At 55.1% G+C, this 27,634-nt stretch overlaps 3 protein-coding genes across 15 annotated transcripts in view; 1 reads left to right on the top strand and 2 right to left on the bottom strand.

Moving 5' to 3' along the window:
• Window positions 1–25,033, top strand: part of BTBD17 (BTB domain containing 17) — a 38,324-nt gene extending 13,291 nt beyond the window's left edge. Inside the window, exons 2-6 of one of the 7 annotated variants that reach the window (XM_077972660.1) lie at window positions 8,416–9,152; window positions 18,267–18,417; window positions 18,870–19,053; window positions 20,909–21,185; window positions 23,719–25,033. In XM_077972660.1, coding sequence (XP_077828786.1) covers window positions 18,966–19,053; window positions 20,909–21,185; window positions 23,719–24,793 — 1,440 coding nt within the window. In that variant the 5' untranslated portion in view covers window positions 8,416–9,152; window positions 18,267–18,417; window positions 18,870–18,965 and the 3' untranslated portion in view covers window positions 24,794–25,033. Of the gene's footprint in view, window positions 1–8,415; window positions 9,153–17,919; window positions 18,144–18,266; window positions 18,545–18,869; window positions 19,054–19,118; window positions 19,421–20,830; window positions 21,186–23,718 lie in introns of those variants that run through there. The other 6 variants (XM_028836756.2, XM_077972661.1, XM_077972663.1 and 3 more) reach the window with 6 other exon arrangements.
• GPR142 (G protein-coupled receptor 142) lies at window positions 3,482–11,405 on the bottom strand. 4 transcript variants are annotated; one of them, XR_013407172.1, is made up of 4 exons: window positions 11,036–11,405; window positions 9,989–10,147; window positions 5,726–8,915; window positions 4,799–5,176 (listed from the first exon to the last, which is right to left on the bottom strand). XR_013407172.1 is itself a non-coding variant. In XM_028836758.2 (3 exons), the coding sequence occupies exons 1-3, from the start codon at window positions 11,127–11,129 to the stop codon at window positions 8,044–8,046; spliced, it is 1,125 nt and encodes a 374-aa protein (XP_028692591.2). In that variant the 5' UTR covers window positions 11,130–11,405; the 3' UTR covers window positions 3,482–8,043. The 4 variants fall into 4 exon arrangements, 1 of the variants encoding a protein (XP_028692591.2); XR_013407173.1 differs by having other exon boundaries at window positions 4,799–5,190; window positions 5,736–8,915; XR_013407174.1 differs by having other exon boundaries at window positions 5,736–8,915.
• A 660-nt stretch (window positions 25,034–25,693) lies between the features above and the next one.
• KIF19 (kinesin family member 19) overlaps window positions 25,694–27,634 on the bottom strand; it is a 30,150-nt gene continuing 28,209 nt past the window's right edge. For all 4 annotated transcript variants that reach the window (XM_015120261.3, XM_077972628.1, XM_077972629.1 and 1 more), the window contains exons 18-20: window positions 26,959–27,356; window positions 26,575–26,734; window positions 25,694–26,334 (exon numbers count right to left, since the gene is read on the bottom strand). In XM_015120261.3, the coding sequence (XP_014975747.3) occupies window positions 26,204–26,334; window positions 26,575–26,734; window positions 26,959–27,356 (689 nt within the window). In that variant the 3' untranslated portion in view covers window positions 25,694–26,203. The remainder of the gene's footprint in view (window positions 26,335–26,574; window positions 26,735–26,958; window positions 27,357–27,634) is intronic.

Raw genomic sequence — 27,634 nt, 5'->3', positions numbered from 1 at the left:
GGCTGGGAGGAAGGGGTCCTGGGATTCTGGGAGGGGGCTGGTCTGTGAGAAAGAGACCCCGAGTGCCCTTACTGTCCCCACCCACCCAGGCCACCTCCACTGTTCAGAAGGAGGAAACTGAGTCAGGAAAGCTCAAATCTCATGGCAATCATCTGGCAAAGTCAGGCCCTGACCCACTTTCTCTAGAAAGAACTGAAAGAAGACCTCAACACTCTTTTCAAGAGAAGGTGAGGGAGGCCAGGCAGGGAACGCACCTTCCCCCAGGTGGGCCTCTTCCCAGGCCCCTGAAGTGAGGTGTGCAGGCCTCAGATGGAGGAGGTGGGTGACTCAAGGCAGGGCTCTGGGTTACCCCTCACCTTGCCCTCTTTCCCGAGTGGCAGCACCCAGCATGGCCCCTCACTGAGAGCTGCCTGTGCGCCCCCTGAAAGGCACCCCAGGGGTTCACCAGGCCCTGCTGTCTAGGTTTGGGGGGTGGCGGACTGGAGAGGGTTGGGGTGGGGGGAAGCAGGGAGGGGAAAAGACTCTCCCGCTTCTGCCTGGTGACAGAGGGAGGGTGTCAGCTCTAGGCCATCTCCAGGAACAGCCCCCCAGGGTTCCCTGTCCGCCACTGCTCATGACCCACCCCGGGCTTTGGCCATCTCCCTCTCCTCACCTTCCTGACCCTTTCCCTACCCTGTTGGGTGGGACTCCTGCCAAGGCCCAAACACTCTTGGAGGGCAGGATGCCTAAAGCTGCGGTGCACAGGAACCACTGACCTGGGTGGATCCAGGTGGAACTACTGGGTGGTGGGGCCAGCCAGACCCCAGAAACTCTGACTGAAGCCCTGGGGCTCTGCAGCCTGGCAGGCCAAGCTCCCCAGAGTGGGGAGGGCAGGGGAGCAGAACCTGAGGCCAGCAGGAGGGGCTGGCGGGACCCTGCCGAGGAGAGTGGAGAGAGGAGGAGGATGAATGATGAGAGAGGCCCTTCACACCACTGTGCACAGGAAACCACCAAAGTCATCTGAGAAAATTGCAGGGCCCTGTAGCCCCGGGGCTGGCCAACCCCAGCTTGGCAGACGTGGCTTTAGGGTGGAGGAGACCGACAGAGGGTACAAAGCCTTCTCACCCAACTAGTTGGTGCTGGCTGCTGGCCCAGGGCAGGCTGTTTCTTTGCAGTAACTCGGATCTTCCTTTGAACCTGGCTTCAAGGCCTGCCCTCCCACTCCATGGCCTGATCGTCCAGCCAGTCCTGCAGCACCCCCTGCTGTCTGAGCTGACAGGGACATGCAAAAAGGGAAGATGGGCAGAAAACCAGCCAGGGAGCTCAGGCCACCCTCACCGATAAGAAGGCCAGGGAGGAACGATTTCCAAGACACCCCCATGCCAAAGGCTGTCCCTTGGTCCCTGCCAGCCAGCACCTCTGTCATCTGGCCAACCAAAGGGCTCAATGTTTTCTCCTTTTTTTGAGACGGTCTGGCTCTGTCGTTCAGGCTGGAGTGCAGTGGTGTGATCTCAGCTCGCTGCAGCCTCAGACTCCTGGGCTCAAGTGATCCTCCGACCTCAGCCTCCCGAGCAGCTGGGATTACAGGTGCCCACCACCATGCCTGGCTAATTTTTGTTTTCTTTTTTGTATTTTTGGTGGAGACAGGGTTTCACCACGTTGCCCAGGCTGGTCTCAAACACCTGGTCTCAAGTCATTCTCCTGCCTTGCCTCCAAAGTGCTAGGGTTATAGGCCTGAACCACTGTGCCCAGCTGGCTAAATGCTTAATTTGGAAAATATGATCTTGCTCTCTGGGCCAGGGTGCTGAACGGATTCTGCATGATCCCTCTGGAAGCTTGTCTCCCTGTCCCCATCATGTCACCCACCCCACCACTGGTAAGCCATCTCCTAGGCCCGGGCATGGCGAGAGGAAGGGAGCCTTGTCGCCTTGTCAGAATCAAGGGACACTCATGTCTGTGGACTTGAGCTCCTATGAAAGATCCCAGAGCAGAAGCGACAGATGTGGCTCCCTTTTATCCAGCCAGCATGCCTCCTCTTTCAGACTGAAAAAAAGAGGGGAAGGGGTAGAGGAGCAGAGCACTCATCGGGGAGGACTAAAGTGAGCATGGGAGTCAGAGAGATGGGCGGAGGCTGTGCGTGCAGTGGGGCCTGAGACCATGCCCTGGAAGCAACCTGGGTGTGTTGATATCCATTCCAGAGACAAAAAGAAACATGCTGCTAAGGCCAGGCATGGTGGCTCACGCCTATAATCCCAGCACTTTGGGAGGCCGAGGTGGGCAGATCACCTGAGGTCGGGAGTTCGATACCAGCCTGGCCAACATGGTGAAATCCCATCTCTACTAAAAATACAAAAATGTGTGTGTGTGTGTGTGTGTGTGTGTGTGTGAGTGTGCTGGCACACACCTATAATCCCAGCTACTTGGGAGGCTGAGGCAGGACAATAGCTTGAACCCAGGAGGCGGAGGTTGCAGTGAGCCAAGATCGAGATCACGCCACTGCACTCCAGCCTTGGCAACTGAGCAAGACTCCATCTCATTAAAAAAAAAAAGAAGAAGAAAGAAAAAGAAAGCAACATGCTGCTAAGGGGGAGTGTGCAGTGATAGCATTGCAAACCGGAGCAACTGGGAAACCCAACAGAGGGAAACAGCTGCTTGAGGTCTGAGCAATGAGGAACACAGAAAAGGTGCCAGCAGCAGCAGGACACCCCACCAGAGATCCTGCTGGTGGCCGAGGGAAAAGGGGGCCCGAAACCCAATTGTGACTGAGAAAATCAAGAAGGCCAGTGCCGTGGCTCATGCCTGTAATCCCAGCACTTTGGGAGGCTGATGCAGGAGGATTGCTTGAGCTGACGAGTTGGAGACCAGCATGGATAACATAGGGAGACCTCGTCTCTACAAAAAAAAAAAAAAAAAAAAAAAAAAAAAAAAAAAAAATTAGCCAGGCATGGTGGGTGATGCATGCCTGCGGTCCCAGCTACTTGGGAGGCTGAGGCCAGAGAATTGCTTGAGCCTGGGAGGTTGAGTCTGCAGGGAGCTGTGGTCGTGCCACTGCACTCTAGCCTGGGTGGCAGAGGAGACCCTGTCTCAAAAAAGGAAAAGAGGCCTGTAATTTCAGCACTTTGGGAGGCAGAGGCAGACACGTCACTTGAGCCCAGGAGTTCAGGAGCAGCCTGGGCAACATGGTGCAACCCCCATTCAGAAAGAAAGAGAGAGAGAGAGAGAGAGAGAGAGAGAGAGAGAAAGGAAGGGAGGGAGAGCGGGAGGGAGGGAGGGAGGAAGGAAGAGAACGAGAAAAGAAAGAAAAGAACCTTTTCTGAATGAAAAGATACTCTCCGTGTGGAAATTAACAGACCCGCCTCCAGGTACCTGTTCAACAAGGTTGAATCTTCAAAAACTTCAAGATCTTCCAGGAAGAAAGGAGAGATCATGTTTAAAGATACGAGACTGGCTTTGAGTCCTGTTACGCCAGCCAAGGAGAAGAGAAAGGTGGGGACAGTTCGTATACAGCCAAGAGAAAAGTGACTTTTATTAAAGCCTGGATCCACAGCCAAGGAACATTTGTCTTTAAAATACCCATAGTTTCCCCCAAACCAAATTCATATGTTGAAGACCTAATCCCCAGTACCTCAAAATGGGACTGCATTTGGAGATAGGGCCTTGAAAGGTGATGAAGTTCAAATGAGGCTGTTAGAGTGTGCTCTCATCCAACCTGACTGGCGTCTTTATAGGAAAAGATTAGGACATACAGGGACACTGGAGGTGTGCATGGAGGGAAGGCCATGTGGGGACACAGGGAGAAGAAGGTGGCCTTCTGCAGGGCAAGGAGAGAGGCCTCAGAAGCAACCCAAGCTGCTAACACCTTCTTCTTTTTCTTTTTAGACAAGGTCACCCTTTACTCTGTCGCCCAGGTTGGGGTGCAGTGGCGTGGTCTTGGCTCACTGCAGCCTCGACCTCCTAGGCTCAGGTGATCCTCCACTACATCCAGCTATTTTTGTATTTGTTGTAGAGACAGGGTCTTGCTATGCTGTTTAGCCTGGTATTGAACTCCTGGGCTCAAGTGATCCCCCTGCCTCAGCCTTCAAAATTGCTGAGATGATAGGTGTGAGTCACTACATTTGGTCGATACATTGTTTTGAACTTCCAGCCTCCAGAATTGTAAGAAAACACATTTCTCGCCAGGCATGGTGGCTCACGCCTGTAATCCCAGCACTTTGGGAGGCTGAGGGAGGTGGATCACTTGAGGTCAGGAGTTCGAGACCAGCCTGGCCAACATGTGAAAGCCTTGTCTCTACTAAACATACAAAAATTAACCGGGCGTGGTAATGTGCACCTGTAGTCCTCGCTACTTGGGAAACTGAGGCAGCAGGATCACTTGAACAAAGGAGGTGGAGGTTGCAGTGAGCCGAGATTGTGCCACTGCACTCCAGCCTGGGCGACAGAGCGAGACTCCATCCCCAAAACAAACAAACAAACGAACAAAAACTTGGGTGTTGTTTAAGCCACCCAGTCTGTGGTATTTTGTTATGGCAACGCTTGAAAACTAATAGAGTCCAGGAAACAATTTGTCAACCAACTTCCAAACAGCAAAAATCATACATAGGCTTGGGAAGAAATGAAAGATACGTGAGCAATAACTATCCTCAGATATTAACAAAGGATGATTGATAGACAGTAAGATCAACCAGCACATCAAACGTGTGGAGGGAATTGTTAGGAAAGAAACTCAGAATCTCAAAAAGGATTTTCTTTAGCTAAGATATTTCAGCAGATGGGTGGGTAGGGTATGGAGGGAGAAGGGAAGAACAATAAACTGAAACCATTTAAGTCTTTCTCTCCTCTAGAAGCCAGTTGAGAGAGTGGCAGATTTAATAATACTTTTCATTTACATTTCAGTGACATGCTTACCAAGGCGATTATCACTTCATTTTATTAAAGGTTACACAAATGCTAGAAAGAAACTGTTACCGTGTGTGTGTGTGTGTGTGTGTGTGTGTGTGTGTGTTTTGAGTTGAAGTTTCACTCTTGTTGCCCAGATTGGAGTTCCATGGTGCTTCCATGGTGCAATCTTGGCTCACTGCAACCTCCGTCTCCTGGATTCAAGTGATTCTCCTGCCTCAGCCTCCGAGTACTTGGAATTACAGGTACCCACCATCACGCCCAGTTAGTTTTTGGACTTTTTAGTAGAGATGGGGTTTCACTATGTTGGCCAGGCTAGTCTCGAATTCCTGACCTCGAGTGATCCTCCCACCTCTGCCTCCCAAAGTGCTGAGATTACAGGTGTGAGCCACTGTGCCTGATCACCTAATGCATTTTATTAGGAAAATGTGATACTGATTCTCAACTCTGATAAGCCCAGCACTAGAAAGTTCTAAGCAATGCAAAAGATCCCCGAGAGTGATTTGCCTCTTTGCCTCTAATCTTCTACATCTGAGAGCACCTGCAAGGTGTGGGGTGGAACAGACAATGGACCAGGAACCAGCAGACTTGGGTTTGAGTCTCAGCGTTGCTCTTGAGCAGCTCTGGGCTAGGGGCATACCGTTTAATCTCTCTATGTCTCAATTTCCTAAGTTTGTAAAACAGTTCCAATACTCCGGATGCAGGGGTGTTTGAAAACACGGATATTGCCCTAGCCTGTTGGTATAAGTGAAGTTATAGGAATATTAACACCAGGGTTATGGTGGCTCAATGCAAAATTGTCTCAACCAGCCTGGCCAACGTGGTGGAACCCCGTCTCTACTAAAAATACAAAAATTAGCTGGATGTGGTGGTGGGCGCCTGTAGTCCCAGCTACTCGGGAGGCTGAGGCAGGAGAATCACTTGAACCCGGGAGGCGGAGGTTGCAGTGAGCTGAGATCACGCCACTGCACTCCAGCCTGAGCGACTGGGTGACAGAGTGAGACTTCATGTCAACAAAACAAAACAAAACTGTGTCTTGAAAGAGCCTCCCCAACAGTTTCTGGAAGTTCCTGGTTTCACTGGTGCTCAGAGACAGGTGAGCCAGTCTTACAGGTGGCCTCCTGGAAGACAGCCCCCCAAGACAGCTGAGGAAGGCATCCTGTCTCTGGCCTAGACCCAGCTGCTGTTGCCACCCATGGAGACACAGATGCTCTTCCCTGATACTGGGTTCTCTCCTGCAGGGTCCCTGCAGGTTGTTCTATTTAGTTCTTCATCCATGGAACTTTGTGCTTTCTTCTCGTGTCCGCTTCTGTTGGGCAGGCTCAGGCTGGGCTGGGGCCGACATTGTCCCCTGCCTGGGGACACATCTGTGTGTGCACATGGAGGTGCGGGCAGCGGGGGGTCCTCAATCCTCAACAACTGCTCAGGGTCAGTGTAGACCATCCTGGAGCAGAAATGTTGGGTTTACAGGTCCTCAATCCTTTCTCTGAACTCGGCACCACATGTGTCTTGGAATTCAGAATATGTCAGAGCAGAGGAAGGTGCTGTGTGGATCTAGTGGTGTGTGTTCGATCACAATCTGTGGGTTGTGGACAGCCGTGCATGATCACTCCACTAGCAGTCCCGGGTGCGGCTGGCAGGATTCACAGGACAACATCAGGACCAAAAATCACCTCACATCAGTTCAGGTCACATTGTGCCACTAAATGTGTTTGTGGCAAAGTTTGGAAACGTGTTTTGGTTTTCAGAGCTTTTTGGAGTTGAGAATCATGGCTAACACATTGGAGACCCACATTATCCTCTTTCTGGGTTAGCTGAACCTCCCCATCTGGACATCCCTGCTCTGGGGAGAAGCAGAGAGGCAAAGTGGAAAGCCAAGCATTGATTCTGCATTGACTGTGTGCTGGGAGCATTGATTCTGCATTGACTGTGTGCTGGGAGCACAAACAGCTCTTTCACTGATGTCATCCCACTAAGAGGGTGGGGGCAGGTCTGAACCTCCCATTCAGGACAAAGGTCAGCTCAGCCTGACCAGGAAGCAGAAAGTGGTACTGGCTGAGCGCTAATGTGTTTACCCACAGCCTGAGCAGGTGGGAGTTCCATCTGCTAATGCCTCCCAGCTGCCTCTCTGGGATGGTGGTGCTGAGACGAGAGAGGGGCCCTGGAGAGGTTCCCTGGAGAGGCTGGAGGTGCTGAGCAGAGCTCCTCATGGCCCTGATCGGCTCTGCCAACTCCCGCTTCCCATTGGTGGAGGAAAAGACCTTTCCCCAAGGGGTGTGGACTCGGGTCGCTCAGCAGAATCTCAGGGTCATCTCCAGCTAGGTCCTCCTTTCCTGTTCTCCTAGGACCCTGGGTTAAGGGACCATTTTCTTTCTCCTCATTGGCAACAACAAAAACTACAGCCCCAGTGCTGGTTCTGGGCCCATGAACCTGTTCTGGCTTAGGGCAGGGAGTAATGTGGAATCGAACCAGCGTGTTTGAGACCTATGGGGCTGTGTCTCCTGTGGCTGGACAGACATGGGCCTGGGCTCCTCACATCTGATTTAAGATCACCCCTTTCTGGCTGGCCCTGGGGGCTTTTGTCCCGCAAGCAGTCCCCTCCCATTGCTCAGCTCAACCTCTTTGATTCCCCCAGCCTAAGAAATGCTTTAAGTCCTGAAGATATCTTCCTTTTCAAACTCTTGGCATTGCCACTGGGAGCTGGAGAGGTGATCCATTCAGGGAATGAGAGACAGGCACCAGGAAAGGGGGGTGGGCTGGAGACAATTCACATCCATCCATCCATCCATCCATCCATCCATCCATCCATCCTTCCATCCATCCATCCATCCTTCTGTCCATTTTTCCATCCGTTCAACCAACATGTATCTGCATTCATGATGAGCCAGGCAAAATGCCCCCCTTAAAGGAATGCCCACAGCACTGATGTTATTAGCCTGTTCCTGGCAGTGCCCTTTCATCTTCCCAGGAAATAGGGATTGCTGGTGAAGCAAATGTGAGCGTCGGTTAAGTTGTCCTCCTCTCTACCTGGGAGCCACACCCAAACGAGTAGCCTCACCCCCACCCAAGGAAAGCAAGGTGTTGATAAACGTTTTTTGAGCACAACCTCAAAGGCCCCAGTACATGTGGCCATGAGCCACCCTGAGCTCCCCAGCTGGGCCCCTTTCTCTACACTTCTGCCCCTCTGGGGAGTCCCGGAGGCTCTATCACAGGCTTTGCCGCCATGCCCTCTGGCTGTGATGCCAAAGTGCAGGGCAGGTAGGCATCGTGGATGACCTGTCGGACAGTGGCCCGGAAAGTCTTGCTGACAAAGCAGTAGAGGCCAAAGTTGACTGCCGTGTTGAGCATGGCCACCATGTTGGCCACATCCAAGGCCAGGTGGACCCTCCAGTCCCGGTGGACAGGGGCCACATACATGTGGTAGAGCATGACAAAGACCCGGGGTGCCCACAGGAGGGTGAACAGTGTGGTGATGCCCAAGAGGATGGCTGTGCTCTTGCCCACCCGGGGCTGCAGCCCACTCTGGCCCCTCCTCCGTAGACGGTGGATGATGGCCGAGTTGGTGACCAGGAACACACCACAAGGGATGAAATAGACAGTGAGACAGTGAGCCCACTTGAGGACCTCGTCCAGAGTGCTGGGTGAGTCGGCGTCTCTCCACACATCCAGCCACCAGTAGAAGGGGATGCCGGTCAACAGGGCAGCACTCAGGACAGCAGCAATGGCCCGGCGGGTCCGGCCTGGGGACGAGGCGGCCCGATGGTGCAGGGGGTGGCACAGGGCAGTGTAGCGGTCAACTGTGAGCAGGATGGCGATCCAGACTGAGGCGTGGTTGGCAGCAAACTCCAGGATATTGGCCATGCGCACCACAACCTGGGGCACCTGGCGGGCCAGCAAGGCTCCCTGCAGGAGGAAGCCCGCGAACACGATGACCACCTGGATGATGATATCCGAGGCCGTGAGTGCCAGAAGGTAGTAGTAGGAGGGCTTCCTGGTCCTGGTGGCAAGGCGGCCCAGGGCCACTGCGGTCAGGAGGCTGACTGGTGGCAGCCAAGGTCAGGGAGGGGAGAGGCAGAGGCATCAGAAGAGAGTTCAGACTCTGCTTTCCAAGGTGTCGCCATCGCCCCTCCCCATCTGCGTGTGCAGAGGCTGTGCTGGCTTCTGTTTTTTCTCCTTCCGGATCCTTCTGAAACCCCACTTTGCCCAGAAGGCAACCCAGGCCACCTCTCCCCTGTCCATCCACTGCAAGCCACTGGCTGTACCCCAGTTATACACAGGTAAGTGCACATGGCAGGGTGTCCTCAGAAGCCACCTGTCCTGGCTGGGCGTGCTGGCTCACGCCTGTAATCCCAGCACTTTGGGAGGCCAAGGTGAGCAGATCACCTGAGGTCAGGAGTTCCAGACCAGCCTGACCAACATGGAGAAACCCCATCTCTATTAAAAATTAGCCAGGCATGGTGGTGCATGCCTATGATCCCAGCTACTTGGGAGGCTGAGGCAGGAGAATCACTTGAACCTGGGAAGCGGAGGCTGCAGTGAGCTGAGATCACACCACTGCACTCCAGCCTGGGTGACAGAGCGAGACTCCATCTCGAATAAATAAATAAATAAATAAATAAATAAATAAAAGAGAAGCCACCTGTCCTATGGCATTGTCCTTCAAGTCCTTTTTAGGTTTTCTGTATCCTCCAGAGTGGAGGCATCCCTGGACACAGACATGGGTTTAGCTATCAGACTTGGAGAAAGCCCCAGGGCCGAGACGACCACCCATTCTTCCCATATCCGTGCACCTACCTCTGCCCCCAGCTCTGCTCTCTGAAGGCATGGGGAGCACAGGGAGCTTGGTACTGAGCTCAGCCAGTTCCTATGTGAATTTTGCTATCCTAAGAGGGTGCTCACTGCTGGGGAAAACTTGGGTTTAGCCGTGAGCACCCCCAATCCTAGCCCCTTACTTTTACTCCCCAGTGACCCAGAACACCCTGACAATGGCAAGGAAAGACCAGGGGTCTATGATCCAGGGCCTCAGGGGTCAACACAGAGGACTGGCACCCATTGAAGAAGGATCCCCATTTCTGGCCAAGCCCAAGTCCCCAGACCCCAGCTCTCCACTCACCAGGCAGCCCCAGGCCCAGCAGGACACTGTAGTAGATGACAGGGATGACGCCAGCTACACACGGGGACCTCTCTGGGATCTCTGGCCAGTGGCTTTCAAACTCCTGGCTCAGCCCGCTGCCGTTGGGTGTGGGCAGCAGGGTCACTCGTGGCTGGCCAGCTAGAAGGGGAGGACGGGCAGAGTCAGAGCCTCTGGTCTATTTCTAACCTGGCTGGGCAGCAGCCCCGCCCTGACCTGGGGTCTTTCTAGTCACCCTGCTCTGTGCAGACCCTCTAGTCAGACCCAGCTGAGTGCACTGTCTGTTGCTGTGAGAATTCTTGCCGAGACCACCCTCACCCCCACCGCACCTCACCCCACTCCCTCAGTGGCCCGGCTCCCTCACTGATGTGAAGTCCATGGCAGCACGGTCTGCTGCCATAGAGACACTGCTCCCCATGGGTCCTCACGCTGCCTAGCAGGGGCTCTGAAACAGGATCACGGGGGCACTTGTGGAGATGCAGGCTCCTGGGCCTCCTCTGGGCGGGCTGGGCCAGAGGGTCTGAAGCGGGGTCACAGCAGCTGTGCTTGTCATCAGCATCTGGGCAATTCTGACCCAGGTGACACTGGCCACACACAGGGACCTCTCTGGGAGGCCCACAGTGGAGGCCCCAGGGCTGCACAGCTCCACTCAACAGCTGTCCCCCTCTAAGGAGAGGCTGTTGCTAGGACCCCCTCTTTTCTAAGCTAAAGAGACCCTCTTCAGAGGTGAGCACCACTAAAGCTGGAATGGCCCAGGTCCACAGATGGGGAAACTGAGTCAACAGGGGTAAGGTGGCTGGTCTAGGATGAGCACCTTCCACTCTGGCCCCTGTTCCCCTGAAACCACACTGCACGTCTCTTTCAGGTAGAACTCCAGTTTTTCGTTTCCTGCTGCAGCCCGGGGGCTCACTGCTCACTCACTCTCAGCTTCGGCCCCTACTCCACCCTCTAGGTCCCTAACCTGCCTCCTGTTCCCTTCTGCCTTCCCACCCGATTGCCCCCAGCACACCGTACTTCAAGATGGCTTACCTGTCTCTCGTCCTTCAAGCCCCATGCTCTGGGGCCCTGAGTCCTGGGTCACCTGTGGCTTTTCCTGAGGGTCCCCGCAGCTCTCTGTCAGCATCGCCAGCTGCACCTCTCACCCCTTGGCTCTCCAAGTGGTTATTTGCCCCAGGATCCTTCCCGAGACACTGAGCCTATTAGTGCAGGGGGGTGGGGCGGGGGAAGGAGGAGGAAGGAATCGGTGGGCGGAGGCACCGGGGAAAGAGCGAGGGTAGATGCTGGTGGAGCAAACCAGGGTCCTCTAAGGCGTGCAGGCAGGAGAAGGGGTCGGGCTGGGCAGGGGCTTCAGCTTCAGGAGAGACGAGCTGAGGGTGGCGTGAGGTTCACAGGTCTGTCTATGCCTGGGGGAGCAGGAAGTGAGGAGAAGAGGCAGGATGGCAGGATGGGGGTTCTGGGGGGCTGCCTCCTGCCCCGGGGCACTCTGTGAGCTGGCCTGGGCTCAGCTGGGGTCACATCCTGAGGCTGAGGACTTTGGGGACAGGCAGAAGGACTCGGGGTGCTGACTCTGAGCATCCAGACTGGGAGGGAAGAGAGAAGAGCACCTCTGCGAGGAGTTGGGGGAGTCGTGCCAGGTAGGAGGGTTGAGGCTGCCACAGACAGGGCTATGATCCCAAGAGGCCCAGGGGACCAGGTGTACAGGGTCAGTCCTGCAGTGACCATGGTGGGGGAGGTGGAGGCTGCCCCCAGGGGCAGGATGGCAGGCAGTCGTGCACAGGGTGGGGCATGCCCTGGGAGCAGCCAGACCAGGCTGCCTGCAGCCGGTGCTGGGAAACCACAGTCCTGCAAGCTGTTGTTTTCCTGGCCCTAGTGAAACGGATCATCCCTCAAGAATATCAATCCCTGGCAAATAAACACCAGCCGGTGCCGGTGAGCACTCAGAGGCCAGAATCTGCAGCTCTGGCTCCCCTGCCCTAGAGGAAGAGTGACTGGAGCAGCCCACAAAGCAGGCACCCGGTACATACACACCCCATAGATGGCCTTGGGAGGAGAGCTCAGGTCCCCCTGGAATCACCTCCCACGGCCTGTCCTCTGGGAATGCAGCAGAAAATATGGCAGGAAATATAGGGAGCTTCCCAGCTCTGGGAGTTAGATCTCACATCGGAGCCTGGAATCCCCCGCCCCAACACTCCCTCAGATACTCACAGCAGAGGCTCTGCTACCCCCTGGTGGCCACATCCTGATCCTGCAAGCCTGAAAGTCGCATGGTTTGGCCAGGCACCCTGGGCGGCGCAGTGAGACTGGAGAGGGAGCTGCCTGCTCAGGAAAGGTCCTCTGGTGGAGTGCTGGGACCCCAGCCCCAGAAAGTGCAAGGAGCACAGATGACGTCCCAGGCCACCACCTCCTTGCAGCGGGAGGCTAGGGGTGAGAGAAGGCAGGACCTCTCTTCAAGGAGCTGCCATGGGTGAGGGGCAAGGAGGGTCCCCGCCAACATTTACCGAGTCCCTACCCTGTCCCTACACCTTGTTTTTTAAATTTTATTTTATGTATAGATATATAGAGAGTTTGGGGTCTCGCTGTGTTGCCGAGGCTGGTCTGGAACTCCAGGCTTCAAGTGGTCCTTCTGCCTTGGCCTCTCAAAGAGCTGGGATTACAGGTGTGAGTCACCATGCCAAGCCCACTTTGTTTTTTTGAGGGATGTACACTTGATTGGAAACTTTAAATATTCTTCAGACAGAACACAATGGTTTCAACCAAGGCTGTCACAAAACTAGAGCTCCCTGGATTCAGAGAGAGGAGACGGAGAGATGGAGGAGGGGGACTAAGTTTGCTAAAATTATGCCCCATGCACGTCCTTCCAGCAACTTAGAATCCCACCCCATAGAAGGTCTGTTCTGGGAGACGGCTGGGTTCACCTGGCAGAAACTGCTGGAGTCCTTGGATGGTCTTTTTTGTTTTTTTTTGTTTTTTTTGAGACAGAGTCTCGCTCTGTTGCCCAGGCTGGAGTGCAGTGGCGTGATCTCGGCTCACTGCAAGCTCCACCTCCCAGGTTCACACCATTCTCCTGCCTCAGCCTCCGAGTAGCTGGGACTACAGGCGCCCGCCACCATGCCCAGCTAATTTTTTGTATTTTCAGTACAGATGGGGTTTCACTGTGTTAGCCAGGATGGTCTCGATCTCCTGACCTCGTGATCTGCCAGCCTCGGCCTCCCAAAATGCCGGGATTACAGGCGTGAGTCACCACGCCCAGCCCCTTGGATGGTCTTATTCGGAGGTCCCAGTTTCCCCATGTGACCTGTGGAGACCTCAGCCACCTGGAATGGCTGAGCCAAGAATGCTGGCTTTTCTGTGCATGGGACACTATTGATTTGTTTTCCTCAGTATATGCTTCCGTACCCAGGACAGCAGTGATGTCCTGCAGGGAAGTGGGGTCCCACTGGATCTTGTGCATCCACGGGCAACATCATAGTACTCATTGCTGACAATGCTGGGATCCATGGTTCAAGAGGTGGAGCCTGGAGATGTCCGGTTCAGTGCCAGCAGCAGACAGGACAGGGCAGCCAAGTCATCAGCCAGCACACAGCCTGTACAGACATCAGAGGTCCCTTCTTGGTGGTGGCAATTCTTTCCCACATGGTGTGGTGTCAGTGGCCAGGGTAGGCTGCTAGCCCACGGTGGAAGGGATTCTATCCACCAAGGCAGACAGCTCTGAGTCAGCCTGGGCAAGGTGAAAGATGTTATGAAGACCCAGCCATACACTTTAACTTTTTTTTCTTTTTTTTTTTGAGACGGAGTCTCGCTCTGTCACCCAGGCTGGAGTGCAATGGCGTGATCTTGGCTCACTGCAACCTCTGCCTCCTGGGTTCCAGCGATTCTCCCGCCTCAGCCTCCCAAGTAGCTGGGATTACAGGTGCCCGCCATTATGCCCGGCTAATTTTTTGTATTTTTAGTAGAGATGGGGTTTCACCGTGTTAGCCAGGCTGGTCTCGAGCTCCTGACCTCAGGAGATATGCCCACCTGGGCCTCCCAAAGCGCTGGGATCACAGGCATGAGCCACCGCGCCCGGCCACACCTTGACATTTTTGGTCTCTGAAGTCTTCAGCTCTGATCAGTCCAGCCAGAGCTACCAGGCATGAGCACAAGGGTTTCTCTCTTTCTCTCTCTCTCTTTTTTCCTTCTGCCTCCCCACACCTCAAGACAGGGTCTCACTCTGTCACCCAGGCTGTGGTACAGTGGTGTGATCATAGCTCACTGCAGTCTCGAACTCCCAGGCTCAAGCGATCCTCCTTTCTCAGCCTCCTGAGTAGCTGGGATTATAGGCATGCGCCACCACACCCAGCTAATTTTTGTATTTTTTGTAGAGACAGTGTTTCACCATGTTGCCCAGGCTGGTCTCGAGCTCCTGGGCTCATGCAATCCACCTGCTTCGGCCTCCCAAAGTGCTGGGATTACAGATGTGAGCCACTGCACCTGGCCAAGGATTCCTTCTTATTTAAGGTTTTTTGTTTGTTTATTTGTTTGAGACAGAGTCTCGCTCTGTTGCCCAGGCTAGAGTGCAGGGGTGCAATCTCAGCTCACTGCAACCTCTGCTTCCAGTGTTCAAACGTATTTTCCTGCCTCAGCCTCCCAAGTAGCTGGGATTACAGTCACCAGCCACCACACCCGGCTGATAATTTGTATTTTTAGTAGAGACAGGGTTTCACCATGTTGCCCAGGCTGGGCTTGAACTCCTGACCTCAAGTGATCTGCCTGCCTCAGCCTCCCAAAGTGCTGGGATTAAAGATGTGAGCCACCGTGCCTGGCCTCATATTTATCTTTATGTGCTCCCCTGAGTACACGGGTCCTAGAACTTAAACCCATGATTTCCTGTCCCCAATCCAAGCAGCCCAGTGACTCAGGGAACCCTAAGTCAGGACAGGAAGCACTACAGATGCAAAGGAGGATGCCAGGTAGGGCCAGGCTGCGTCTGGAGCCCACCCCTCTGAGGTGTTATCACAGCCCAGTGTCTGATCACCCCCTTTGCAGATTCAGAAACTCTTCATCTGATCCCAAGCTTGCAAGAGTTTTCCATTGCTTTTATAATACTAGAGATTCCTTGTCCAAAGGGATCACTTATCACAACGGGAAAAACTTCCCCCAAAAGACAGCATGGGCCGGGCGCGGTGGCTCATGACTATAATCCCAGCACTTCGGGAGGCCGAGGCGGGTAGATCATGAGGTCAGGAGATCGAGATCATACTGGTCAACATGATGAAACCCTGTCTCTACTAAAAATACAACAATTAGCTGGGCGTGGTAGTGGGTACCTGTAGTCCCAGCTACTTGGGAGGCAAAGGCAGGAGAATCGCTTGAACCCTGGAGGCAGAGGTTGCAGTGAGCCGAGATTGCACCACTGTACTCCAGCCTGGCGACAGAGCGAGACTCCATCTCAAAAAAAAAAAAAAAAAGACAACATGGGGTTGTGGAAAGAAAAGTCAAGTAGCCAGGTGCAGTGGTTCACACTGTGGTCCCAGCTACTTGGAAGGCTGAGGCTGGAGGATTGCTTCAGCCCAGGAATTTGAGGCTGTGGTGAGCTATGAAAGTGCCATCACACTCCAGCCTGGGTGAAAGAGTGAGACCCCATCTCTAACAACAACAACAAAATCAGAAAAAAGAAAAGTCAAGCAGAACTCAGAACTCGAAAAATAAATCCTGCCTCTGAGGTTCCTGGTCATAAGACCTCAGACACATGGCTTGGGCTATAAACACTCCCATCTGGGGCGGGAAGTAACACTCCTCTCTGGGATGGTGCTGGCTTGTGAACTCATCAGACTTGCCTTCAAGGAATTATGGAGCTCCCAGATCCACAGAGACAATATACGTGTGTGTATATATATATGTGTGTGTGTGTATGTGTATATATATGTGTGTATACATGTGTATGTGTGTATATATATATGTGTGTATGTGTGTATATATATGCATGTGTGTATGTGTGTATATATATGCGTGTGTGTATGTGTGTGTATATATATGCATGTGTGTATGTGTGTGTATATGTGTGTGTATATATGTGTGCATATGTATGTGTATATATGTATATACATGTGTGTATATATGTGTGTGTATGTGTATATGTGTATATATGTGTATATATATGTGTATACATGTGTGTATATGTGTGTGTATGTGTATATATATGTGTGTATGTGTGTGTGTATATGTGTGTATGTGTATATATGTGTATATGTGTGTGTATATATGTGTATGTGTATATATGTATATATGTGTGTATGTGTATATATATGTGTGTGTATATGTGTGTATATATATAAATATGTGTATACACATGTGTATATATATCTATATACATATGTGTATATACATATATATGCAGTGCTGCAGATCCTTCCTCTCAAAGACTTGGCCAAGCACTGTGGCCCATGCCTGTAATCCCAGCACTTTGGGAGGCCAAGGCAGGAGGATCACCTGAGGCCACGAGTTCGAGACCAGTCTGGCCAACATGGTGAAACCTTGTCTCTACTAAAAATAAAAAAATTAGCTGGGCATAGTAGTGCACACCCATAATCCCAGCTACACAGGAGGCGGAGGCAGGAGAATTGCTTGAACCCAAAAGGTGGCAGTTGCAGTGAGTTGAGATGGCGCCACTGCACTCCAGCCTGGGTGACAGGGTGAGGCTCCATCTCAAAAGAAAAATAAAAAAGAATGCTCAGGGCAAACACCTGGCTTCCTCTCTCCCGCCCCAGGACACTCTCCCATACATAAACATGCAAGTACACACACCACACACACATATCCACAAATATGCATGCACACACCACACACACACATATATAAATATGCACATGCAAACACACTGCATACACACGTGTGCATATGCATAACACACACAGCACACACAACACGCACACACACAAATATGCACATGCACACACACTGCATACACGTGTGCATATGCATAACACACACACACACACACAGACACTCCAGCAGTGCTCAGTTAAGAAAATGAGAACAGAGCATGCCTCTATGTGGAAAGCTAGTTTCTAAATCATTCGATTTAGGGCCAGGGATAAGGGAGGTTAGAAATAATGGGAGGTGGGGCCTGCCAGAGATGGGGAGTCAGAGGTGACTCTCCCGGGTCTTCTTGATGATCCAGGGCCTCCCAGCTTCCTTCACACTTGAAATGCCACCAATGTAACTCTAGTAGGTAGAGCTTGTCTTGGGGTGTGTGTATCAATTGTCTGGGAGTACTTAGAAAATACAGACAGCCAGACCCTGCTCCTGAAAATTCCGGTTCCAAGGTGGAGCATGGGAGATTCTAATGCAGGTGGCTACCCTTCAAGAATGACTGATACAAAATTAGCTGGGCATGGTGGCACTGCCTGTGTCCCAGCTACTTGGGAGGCTGAGGCAGGAGGATCGCTTGGGCCTAGGAGTTTGAGGCTGCAGTGAGCTATGATTGCGTCACTGCACTCCAGCCTTGGTGACTGAGAGATTCTGCCTCTAGAAAAGCAAAACAAAACAAAGAATGACTGATACAGAGGCTGAAGGAGGCTGGAGTTGAGAGGCACAAATATCAAACGACAGTTTTCTGAGTAGCGGGTTCTCTTATCATCAATAACATTCCTATTGAAAGCACTGTGCTTGGAAGCTGGGATGCCCTCAGGGACAAGGGCTGCCCTGCTGCATGGAGACTCGGACTTGCTGGGTTGAGCCAGGGCATGGTACAGCCCATGGGAAGGGCAGGCGGGCAGCCAGTGGGCAAGGGATAGTGGATTTGGACGAGGGGAGCCAGGCATGAAAGTCAGGGCAGCCGGAGGGGTTTCCGCTGGGCTGGAGATCTCCAACTCTGCCAACCCGGACGAGGCAGGTGCCAGACCCAGTTCTTGCTCTCTCTGTGGCTCCAGAGAGGGGGTGGAGCTGTTGGGTCTCTGTGCCAGCCAGAGGCAGAAATCAATGCATCGAGCTGGCCCCTGGGATCCAGAGAGCCAGGGAGAGGAACATTCAATTCATCCCCAACCCAGAACCCTGCCTCTGAGTCAGATCCCTTGGGAGCCACCCACTTCAGTTAGCCAAGCTCAAAAGAGTCCCTCCCACGAAGAGCTGGGGCAGACCCTGCTGGCTCCCTGCAAAGGTGAGGACTCACAGCATGCCACCACACACACACACACACACACACACACACACACACACACACACACACGCTTCCGCTGAGCTCCAGACCTCACCTTCCTCTCTCTGTTGCCTTTGTTTTTAGAAGAGCACTCCTCTGCACTAACCCAACTGAGACTGCAACCCAGCTCCCTGCCTCAGTCTCCCGACAGTGGGAGTGAGACACCAGGCCTGCAGCATGCCTCCTCGGAACTCTGGAAAAGGAAAAATTACAGTTGGAAAGAAGACAGAAGCTGGTAAAAGAAGCCTTCCAAGGAGGTGAACTCAGAGACCTGAGGCCACTTGGAGAAGGAGAATTCAAGCCAGGAAACAGCAGGGCAGACAGTACCCAGCCTTGGGCTGGCTGGAGCGCAGAGCTGGAAGGTGGCCAGCTCCGCTCTGGGCAGGGGTCGCCCATGCAGTGGTACACGGGGCAGGGGGCATCTGCTCTATGCCCAGCCCTGCCACCTGGCTCAGCTTGCCCCTGGGGGAGGTGACAGTCACAGTCCCTTCAGAACTTTCCTGCCAGCCCATCACCCTCCCCACAGCACTCCGGGAACCTTCTCCAACAAAGAATGTGCAACTGATACCAGTTATCCATGGGCCCCTATTCGAGAGATGCCTGAGCTTTTCTCTGAGGAGCTGACCCACCCCAAATGGGAGTGGGGGAGGGGTGGGAGCCTCAGCCGCCTCTCCTCTCCTCTTCCAGGCCCTTCCTTTGCAGCCGGCTCACCATGGCGCTCCAGCCACGACGTTGCCAAGTGCGCTCCGTGCCAGGGCTGAGGCCTGGGGTTGGGGGAGGCCAATGGCTGCCAGTGGTCCTGGAGCCCCTCGCCTATTCTCCAGAGAGCCTGAAACTTTCCAGGGAGAGGCACGGCTAGCCCTGCTGGGTGGTAAGGAGATTGGGGGAGGAGGGTTCCGGATCTGTTCCCCTTGGGGGCCCACAGGCAGCACAATAGCCCCCGGGGCGGCCGCTCTCTGGCTTAAGTGGTTGCCTGGGCAACAGCTGGGGCCAGTTTCCACCAATCCATGGAGGAGGCTGAGTGGGGGAGGGAGGCCAGGCAGGAAGGGGGGTGCCGTCCCCTTGTGCTGGATCCTATATAAGGAAGAGGGATGTGAGCAGAGTGGTCTGGGCTTCACCGTCCCTCCAGTGGACTTGGGGGCTGAGCACAAAGATGCCTAGGAGAGGCTACTCCAAGCCTGGGTCCTGGGACAGCTTCTGGGCCATGCTGACCTTGGTGGGCCTGGTCACACGTGCAGGTGAGTGGGCAGTGAGCCAGGTGCGGGGCAGGGTGGAGCAGCAGGACGTCCCAGCCCTGGCTGCACGCAGCCGGCCGGGAGGGGGCGGTGTCCAGCTGCTGGGGAGAGCACGGGGTGGACTGGACAGCTCCACGGACTCATCTCTCTGAAGGAAGGAGGGGCCAGGCGGGCAGGCGGGCAGGGGTCTTAAGGACAAGAGGACCCTCCATTGCCCATTGTCCTGGGCAGAGGCTGAATGGGGACGCCATCAGCATTCAGGTCCTTCAAAGTGACAGCTGGGGGAGGCAGGGCTGGGAAATGCACTACCCGCTTCTCTCTCACCCTCCCTTTCTCCCTTGGCCTCCCTCTCTCATGCACAGATGCTCTGCTCCTGTGTGAGCCTTCTCTCCTGTGTGCACCACGGGCCTGCATGTGCTGTGCGTGCGCGCGCATGTGGCCGGGGCCCATCTGCTGCTATCAGGCCCCTGCCCGCCTCCCTCAGCAAGGCTCCCCTTGCTGTTCTCGGCTTGGGAGAGCTGCTGACAGTTTCTGTAACTGAGTGCACATCCCCATCTGACTGTCATTCTCATCCCTGGAGCATGAGAAAAGGGCCGGCGTAGCCGGCCTCGATGCTCAGTTACCCAGAAGTTCTGTTCCAGCACCAGCTGGCCCTTCGCACTTTCTCCTGTCCCCTGCTGGCCACCCACAGAAAGTGGGCTTCTGTCTCAGAGATCAGGACCCAAGAGGGAAGAGCTGGGCCTGGAAAACAGCTTCCCTTCCACACCTGCAGCCTCGTCGCACACCCTCTCTCCTGCCACTGCTCTGGCCTCCCTAACACTCTCTCTGCTCCCAGTACCCCAGGCCCATTCCCTTCAAGGGCCTTTGCAGGGCTGGATCGCGCCTTGGCACTGGTTCCCTGGCTGGCTCCTTACAAACTGGAGTGCTTATTTGTGTGCGTCTTACCTGTCTGATATGTCAGTTTGTGCTTTTATGAGCGTAAGAACTTGGCTTGCTTTGTCCACTGCCATATCCCAAGCTCTTAGGAGAATGTTTAGCATATAGTAAGTGCTCAGTAAATATTTGTTAGTGAAGGCACCACTTCTGACTACTGCTCCAAGGGGTTAGATGGACAATTCTTTAGGAGGTGAGAAGGGTGGGACCACGAGTTTCCTCAACCCTTGCCTGGGAGCTGGCAGCACGGAGGTGAGTTCTGGGCATGTTGTCCCAAACCTGAGCACAACCTCTCCCTGCCTGAATGTGCCCACGTCCAAGAGCATCCTCTTGGGGTTTGCACTGGCATGACCTTCCCATCCAGGATGTGTTTGTGTGTCACAGATGCATCCATGCGCCTCGTGGGCACAAACAGGTGTGCACACACAGTCTGCCTAGGCCCATCTTGCTCTCTGCTCACACCCATGCATATGTCTCCAGCTGGTCGCTCTCCACCCCCGACTGAGGTCCTGGGCCCGGACGCCCTCTCAGGCTGTGCTGTGCTCCTTCCTGCTGCAGCCCAGAGAGCCGATGTTGGTGGGGAGGCAGCTGGCACCTCCATCAACCACTCCCAGGCGGTGCTCCAGCGCTTGCAGGAGCTGCTGCGACAGGGCAACGCCAGTGACGTGGTTCTGCGGGTGCAGGCTGTGGGCACCGACGAGGTCCGGGTCTTCCACGCCCACCGCCTGCTGCTGGGACTGCACAGCGAGCTGTTCCGGGAGCTGCTGAGTAACCAGAGCGAGGCGGTGCTGCAGGAGCCACGGGACTGCGCCGCGGTCTTCGACAAGTTCATCAGGTGGGACGGGGAAGACTAGGGGGAGGCTTCATCCCTTCCTCAGTCCCTGGCTCCTCCACCTACAGGGTCAGGGAAGCCCAGGCCCTTAGAGGTTGTTATGTCCGTTTCCCCAGACATCACTGGGATGACAGTGACCCCTGCATCCCTTCTTCCACTGTACAGCTCCCTGTCTTTGCCTGTGTCATCTGCACAGTTTGATGTCACTTTCAGTTCCTGGTAACCCCCTCAGAGCTGTTTCCAAACCTGGCCATGGGACAGCTTTTAAAAACTACAGTTTTGGGGCTGGGCATGGTGGCTCATGCCTGTAATCCCAGCAATCTGGGAGGCCGAAGCAGGCAGATCACCTGAGGTCAGGAGTTCGAGACCAGCCTGCCCAACATGGTGAAACCCCGTCTCTACTAAAAATATAGAAAATTAGCTGGGTGTGGTGGCGTGCAACTGTAATCCCAGCTATTCGGGAGGCTAAGGCAGGAGAATCGCTTGAACCTGGGAGGTGGAGTTTGGGTTTGCAGTGAGCTGAGATTGTGCCACTAGACTCCAGCCTGGGCAACAGAGCAGGATTCTGTCTCAAAAAAACCAACCAACGAACCAACCAAACAAACAAAAAAACCACAGTTTCATGGGTCCCAACCTGGATCATCAGTTTCAGGTCTAGGGTTAGGGCCAGCAATCATTTTTTATTTTATTTTATTTATTTACTTTTTATTTTCCTAAATATTCCATTATAGAGGAATATTTTTTATTTTAAAGCATCTCTGTGGTTTTGGTGTTTGGCCAGGTTTGGAACCACAGGGCTAGGGAGTTGAAAAAGTTAGACGGCTCTCTCCTGCCTCCTGCCATGGTGCTGCACAGGGAGTGCCATTCACACTAGTGTCTAAGAAAGTAACTCTGTTCTAACGGCTCAGATGAGATGTCTGCAGAATTCCATACATTGCTTCCAAGTTCCAGGCAACAGGAAGGGGGATAAGACAGAAGGGCAAAAAGGGTCTTCCTGTTATCCTGAATCAGTTGCATTTAACCAGCCTTCCTGCAAATCCCAAACTGTGCCCATTGACCAGCAGTTAGTCACATGGCCATGCCCCCTATCAGGGAGCCTGGGAAATGTGGTCTTTTATTCCCAGAGGCAATCACGCAGGGGAAAAGGGAGAAATGGATGTTGGGGAAGATGGCTGGCAGTGGCTGCCGCACTCCTATGGGGCAAGGGCGGTGCCGTGTGCCAGTGGGGACTGGCAGGAAGGGTGAGCAGCGGGACAGCAGCAGATGAAGTGAGAGGGAGAGATACTCAGCACAAGTGATCATCAACAGCAGGAGAAGAAAAACAAAAGGCGAGGTTGCAAAAAAGAAATGGGGGCTCACACCTGCATTCCCAGCACTTTGGGAGGCCAAGGTGGGAGGACTGCTCAAGTCCGGGAGTTTGAGACCAACCTGGGCAACACGGAAAGACCCCATCTCAAAACAAAAAAAACAAAACAAAGCTGGAGTGTAGTGGCATGATCGTAGCTCACGGCAGCCTTGAACTCCTGGGCTGAAGCTATCTTCCTGACTCAGACTCCCAAGCAGCTGACACTACAAGTGTGCACCACCAAGCATGACTAATGTTTTTGTTTTTTTTGTTTTTTTTTTTTTTTTTTTTTTGAGACGGAGTCTCACGCTGTTGCCCAGGCTGGAGTGCAGTGGTGCGATCTCGGCTCACTGCAAGCTCCGCCTCCCGGGTTCCCGCCATTCTCCTGCCTCAGCCTCCTGAGTAGCTGGGACTACAGGCGCCCGCCACCGCGCCCGGCTAATTTTTTGTATTTTTAGTAGAGACGGGGTTTCACTGTGGTCTCGATCTCCTGACCTTGTGATCCGCCCGCCTCGGCCTCCCAAAGTGCTGGGATTACAGGCTTGAGCCACCGCGCCCGGCCGCATGACTAATGTTTTAACTTTTTTTTTTTTTGGTAGAGATAGGGTCTCGCTATGTTGCCCAAGCTGGTCCTGAACTCCTGGCCTCAAGCAGTCCTCCCATCTTGGCCTTCCAAAGTGCTGAGATTCCAGGTGTGAGCCACTGGCACCCACCTGGCCTGTAGCAAGATTCTTTATTCTCCACTGGTTGTCACAATAACCCTGAGGGGTGTGTGCCACTCCCCCTTTCCCAGATGATCGATTAACCTAAGGTTCGTTGAAATTCAGTGACTTGCCCAGACTCATGGCAAGGAGAAGGCAGGCCATGGATCCCAACCAGACTGTAAACCCCAACGGCAGGAGCCACGTCTGTTTTGTTCCGGCCTAGAGCTGCAGGCCTAGTACAGGCACAGTCAAGGCAGGCAATTTCTACATCACCACGGAAACGGAAAGAAGAGCCTGTGAAGTAAGAATGGCCTGGAAGGGTCCTTGAAAGGAAAACATGGGAAGCCTCAGGGTGGGGCTTCCACTGTATTTGCACCTGAACCGTGAAGCTCCAACTCCAGGCCGGGTCCCCTGTGGACTCAGAAAAAGCTATGCTGGGAGGTGGGTACCGCCCTGACCCCACCCCACCTCTTGGTCTCTCCCGCAGGTACCTGTACTGCGGGGAGCTGACTGTGCTGCTGACCCAGGCCATCCCCCTGCACAGGTTGGCCACCAAGTACGGCGTGGCCTCCCTGCAGCGCGGCGTGGCCGACTACATGCGCGCGCACCTGGCGGGAGGCGCGGGCCCGGCGGTGGGCTGGTACCACTACGCGGTGGGCACCGGGGACGAGGCCCTGCGTGAGAGCTGCCTGCAGTTCCTTGCCTGGAACCTGTCTGCCGTGGTGGCCAGCGCCGAATGGGGCGCCGTGAGCCCCGAGCTGCTGTGGCAGCTCCTGCAACGCTCGGACCTGGTGCTGCAGGACGAACTGGAGCTGTTCCAAGCGCTGGAGGCCTGGCTGGGTCGCGCGCGGCCGCCCCCTGCCGTGGCCGAGCGGGCGCTGCGCGCCATCCGCTACCCCATGATCCCACCGGCACAACTGTTCCAACTGCAGGCGCGCTCGGCTGCCCTGGCGCGCCACGGCCCCGCGGTGGCCGACCTCCTGCTGCAGGCCTACCAGTTCCACGCCGCGTCGCCGCTGCACTACGCCAAGTTCTTCGACGTCAACGGCAGCGCCTTCCTGCCCCGCAACTACCTCGCGCCAGCCTGGGGCGCCCCGTGGGTCATCAACAACCCGGCCCGCGACGACCGCAGCACCAGCTTCCAGACGCAGCTGGGCCCGAGTGGCCACGACGCGGGCCGCCGGGTCACCTGGAACGTGCTCTTCTCGCCGCGCTGGCTGCCCGTCAGTCTGCGGCCCGTTTACGCGGACGCCGCGGGCACAGCGCTGCCCGCCGCGCGCCCCGAGGACGGCCGACCGCGGCTGGTGGTGACGCCGGCCAGCAGCGGCGGCGACGCGGCGGGCGTGAGCTTCCAGAAGACCGTGCTGGTGGGGGCGCGCCAGCAGGGCCGCCTGTTGGTCCGCCACGCCTACAGCTTCCACCAGAGCAGCGAGGAGGCCGGCGACTTCCTGGCGCACGCCGACCTGCAGCGGCGCAACTCAGAGTACCTGGTGGAGAACGCCCTGCACCTGCACCTCATCGTCAAGCCCGTATACCACACCCTTATCCGGACCCCCAAGTAGCCTCGGGGTCGGGGAGTAAAGGCCTGGCCTAGGTGCTCCTTGTGGGTCTGGGAAGGGCAAGGCGAGTGTGGAGGTGGCAACAAGCCTGGTACCCTGGATGGCCAGGTGCCGGCCACCCTAGGGCTGGGGTGGAGTCCAGGTGAGGCGTGGTAGACAAGATGCCTGGTTTCATGAGCTGATTTCACAGCTGACTTGAAGGAACATTCTTGGTCCTGAATAAACCGATGCTCAGAGTGGTAAGGGGATGATTGAACCACTCAGTTTCCGGGTAAAAACAACCTGGGGAGGATCCCACAAGCCAGGGGGTTTAGGGGTTTCATTCCCCTTTGTTGAGCTTTCCCCCCACCCAGACACAGAACTAGGCTAGGTAAAAGCACCCACGTGGTCACAGCAACCCACCTGCCTGGGAGACAGGAAGTACCCCAGTTCCCTTGCAGGGGAGTCAGGGAGCACCCCATTCCCCTTGCTGGGGAGTCAGGGAACGCCCCATTCCCCTTGCGAGGGAGTCAGGGAATGCCCCATTCCCCTTGCAGCAGTTTCCTCACTTTGAGGCTGAGGGGCTTAGCTGGGCAGTTTCTGAGCCCTGACCTTGAGGCGCAACCGCCTTATCTGGGTTGTGAGACTTTCTGGCATCTGGGCCGCTCCAAGTCCCTGATCTCTCCTGGGAGGGTGCCTGGGCAGGTGTGAAGACCAGTGGGATAGGGACATAATGGATCTTGCCAGCCCTACCCTGGGGAGAGTCCTCAGGATCTACAACAAAACCCCTCTCCCGCAGGTATTTGTAGGTTGGTGTTATACAGTGAGCCAGGGGTAGATGGGGACCGGGGGGAGGGGGAGTTGGTGGAATCTTAGTCATGGCCACCCCACATTCCAGACAAGGTAAAATTTCCAACACAACCATCAAGACCCAAATGAGATTTTATTGTTAAAAAGGAAAGGGGAGAAAAGGCCACTGCCAAGTAACAAAACCAGATTCCCTCCCTCACCCACATCCCCAATTGTAATAAGTGAAGTGCCTGTCGGTGCCTCCCCAACCATCCAGGATGCCCATGCCCCACACGTGGGCCAGGAGCCCCATCTCACTGCCAGCTGCTCTCCTCCATTTCCAAGGCCAAGGCTGGCCTCATGGCTGTGCAGGGTTTTGGCAACAGCATTCTGTCCAGGGCTGGGAGGCCAGGGAGCCCAGCCATCCCGGCCATGTCCCCTGGCCTCACCTCTTTTCCCCGGTGGCACTGAAAGCATGGGAGGGTTGGGCAGACACCCCAGTTCCTGGGTCTCAGGAGCCCCGGCCTGCTGAGATCCTGAGCTCCTACTTCCTGGTCATCTCCACTGCCCAGCCTCCACCTCCCATGCCCTGTTAGGCCCCATTCAGTCTTGGGGGGCAAGAGAGCCAGTTCCAGGCAGGGCCCCTCAGTTATGCCAGGAGCATCCATCTTTGCCATGGGTGCTTGTACCGTGGGGCAGGCGGGGCCCACGGGTAGCCCGTCGAGAACCACCAGCTGGGTTGGGGGGAACAGCCAGGGGTGAGGAGTCCCCGGGGCCTGCAACAGGGAAAGGGGCAGGATCAGTGGTTTCGGAATGCCTCCCCAACTCCTCTCCCATCACCCTGTGGCCTTGAACTCTCTATGGGCACAACGCCAAGATGCCAGTCTCATGGATATTCTGCTAGAACCATGCTTCCAGCAAGGGGCAGCCAGAGGCGCAGGAAATGCAATGTGTCTTCTCTGCTGCCCGGCCTGGGGGAGACCTCCCTTCCCCATCCCCTCCTTGCCCATACTGACCCGTGTTCTGGCTTGGAGGGAGTGTGACTTTGACCAAAGGTAGTGTGACCTTTCCCAGATGCCGGATACCAGGGGCTGGGTGCCTGCACACTGGCATCCTGTGGTCTGAGATGCGCTCCGCCTGATGGGACCCCAGGAGGTGTGTCTTGGGGTGGGAGAGCTGTGATGGTTGAACAGTGGGGTGAGGATGAGAGCGGCACAGGGATCTGCTACCAGGATCTGTCCCAGCTACTGTACCAGGCTGGGGACAGAGACTTTGTGGAGGGTGGTGTCTCCAGGTGTGGGGTAGGCTAGAGGTGCCCTGGAGCCTTTGGAGAAATCCAGCCCTCAGGCCCCCAGCTGCTATGGGAGTGCCTAGACACCCCACCCTGCGCCTTGCCTCACCCCTTGCCCGGCGACCTCGAAGGATCGGGACCTCCGCTTCCTTCTCTTTGCCTCCAGCGACTCCTCCCTTTTCTTGCCCAGGTTTTTCTTCTGGCCACGCAGCCAGGGCCCAGGACCGTCCCCATGATGCCCGACTGCCCGAGACGGGGCCTCGCCCGTGCTGCTGGACAGGTTGTCCTCACTGGCAGCATGCTGCAGCATGGGGCTGGGTGGCCGCTTGCAGGCCAGCGGGCCTGGTGACCGCGCGTCGTCGCCCTCGCTCAGCGAGTGCAGGGACAGGCTGCTGCGCTCTGTCGCAGGTGCCAGCAGGTGTCGCCCCTCGGTGCCCAGGGCCTGCGAGCGCCGCCGGGCGGCCTTCACCGAGATGCACTTGGTGCCAGTCATGATCTCCTTCCTCTCTGCAGCGGGACACAGGGAACCCCCAACCCGAGATCAAGGCCACCTCTTAACAGCCTCCTCTGACATGGCAGAAGTAGGTAGGAGCCAGACTGCCTGGGTTTCAACCCCAGCACTTTCCAGGGGTTTGCTATGCAAGAAACTTGGGCCCATTTCTGAGCCTCACTTTCATCTGCAAATGGGGGATGGCAAAACTAATGCCATCGGGTTATTTCCAGGATTAATTGAGAAAATGGGCTCAACCTACATTTTCCAGGGGGTAGACATTGAATTGATATTT

The sequence above is a fragment of the Macaca mulatta genome, chromosome 16 (assembly GCF_049350105.2).
Source record: "Macaca mulatta isolate MMU2019108-1 chromosome 16, T2T-MMU8v2.0, whole genome shotgun sequence".
In the NCBI taxonomy this organism is placed as follows: domain Eukaryota; kingdom Metazoa; phylum Chordata; class Mammalia; order Primates; family Cercopithecidae; genus Macaca; species Macaca mulatta.
This window is presented reverse-complemented; position numbering and strand designations above follow the sequence as displayed.

Excerpts from the sequence above, each read along its gene's own strand:
- GPR142 (XM_028836758.2), bottom strand. The coding sequence starts at position 11,129 with ATGCTGACAGAGAGCTGCGGGGACCCTCAGGAAAAGCCACAGGTGACC. Across the intron at positions 10,148-11,035 it reads GCTTGAAGGACGAGAGACAG|CTGGCCAGCCACGAGTGACC; the intron begins GTAAGCCATCTT and ends CTCCCCTTCTAG. Across the intron at positions 8,916-9,988 it reads GCTGGGCCTGGGGCTGCCTG|TCAGCCTCCTGACCGCAGTG; the intron begins GTGAGTGGAGAG and ends GGCTGCCACCAG.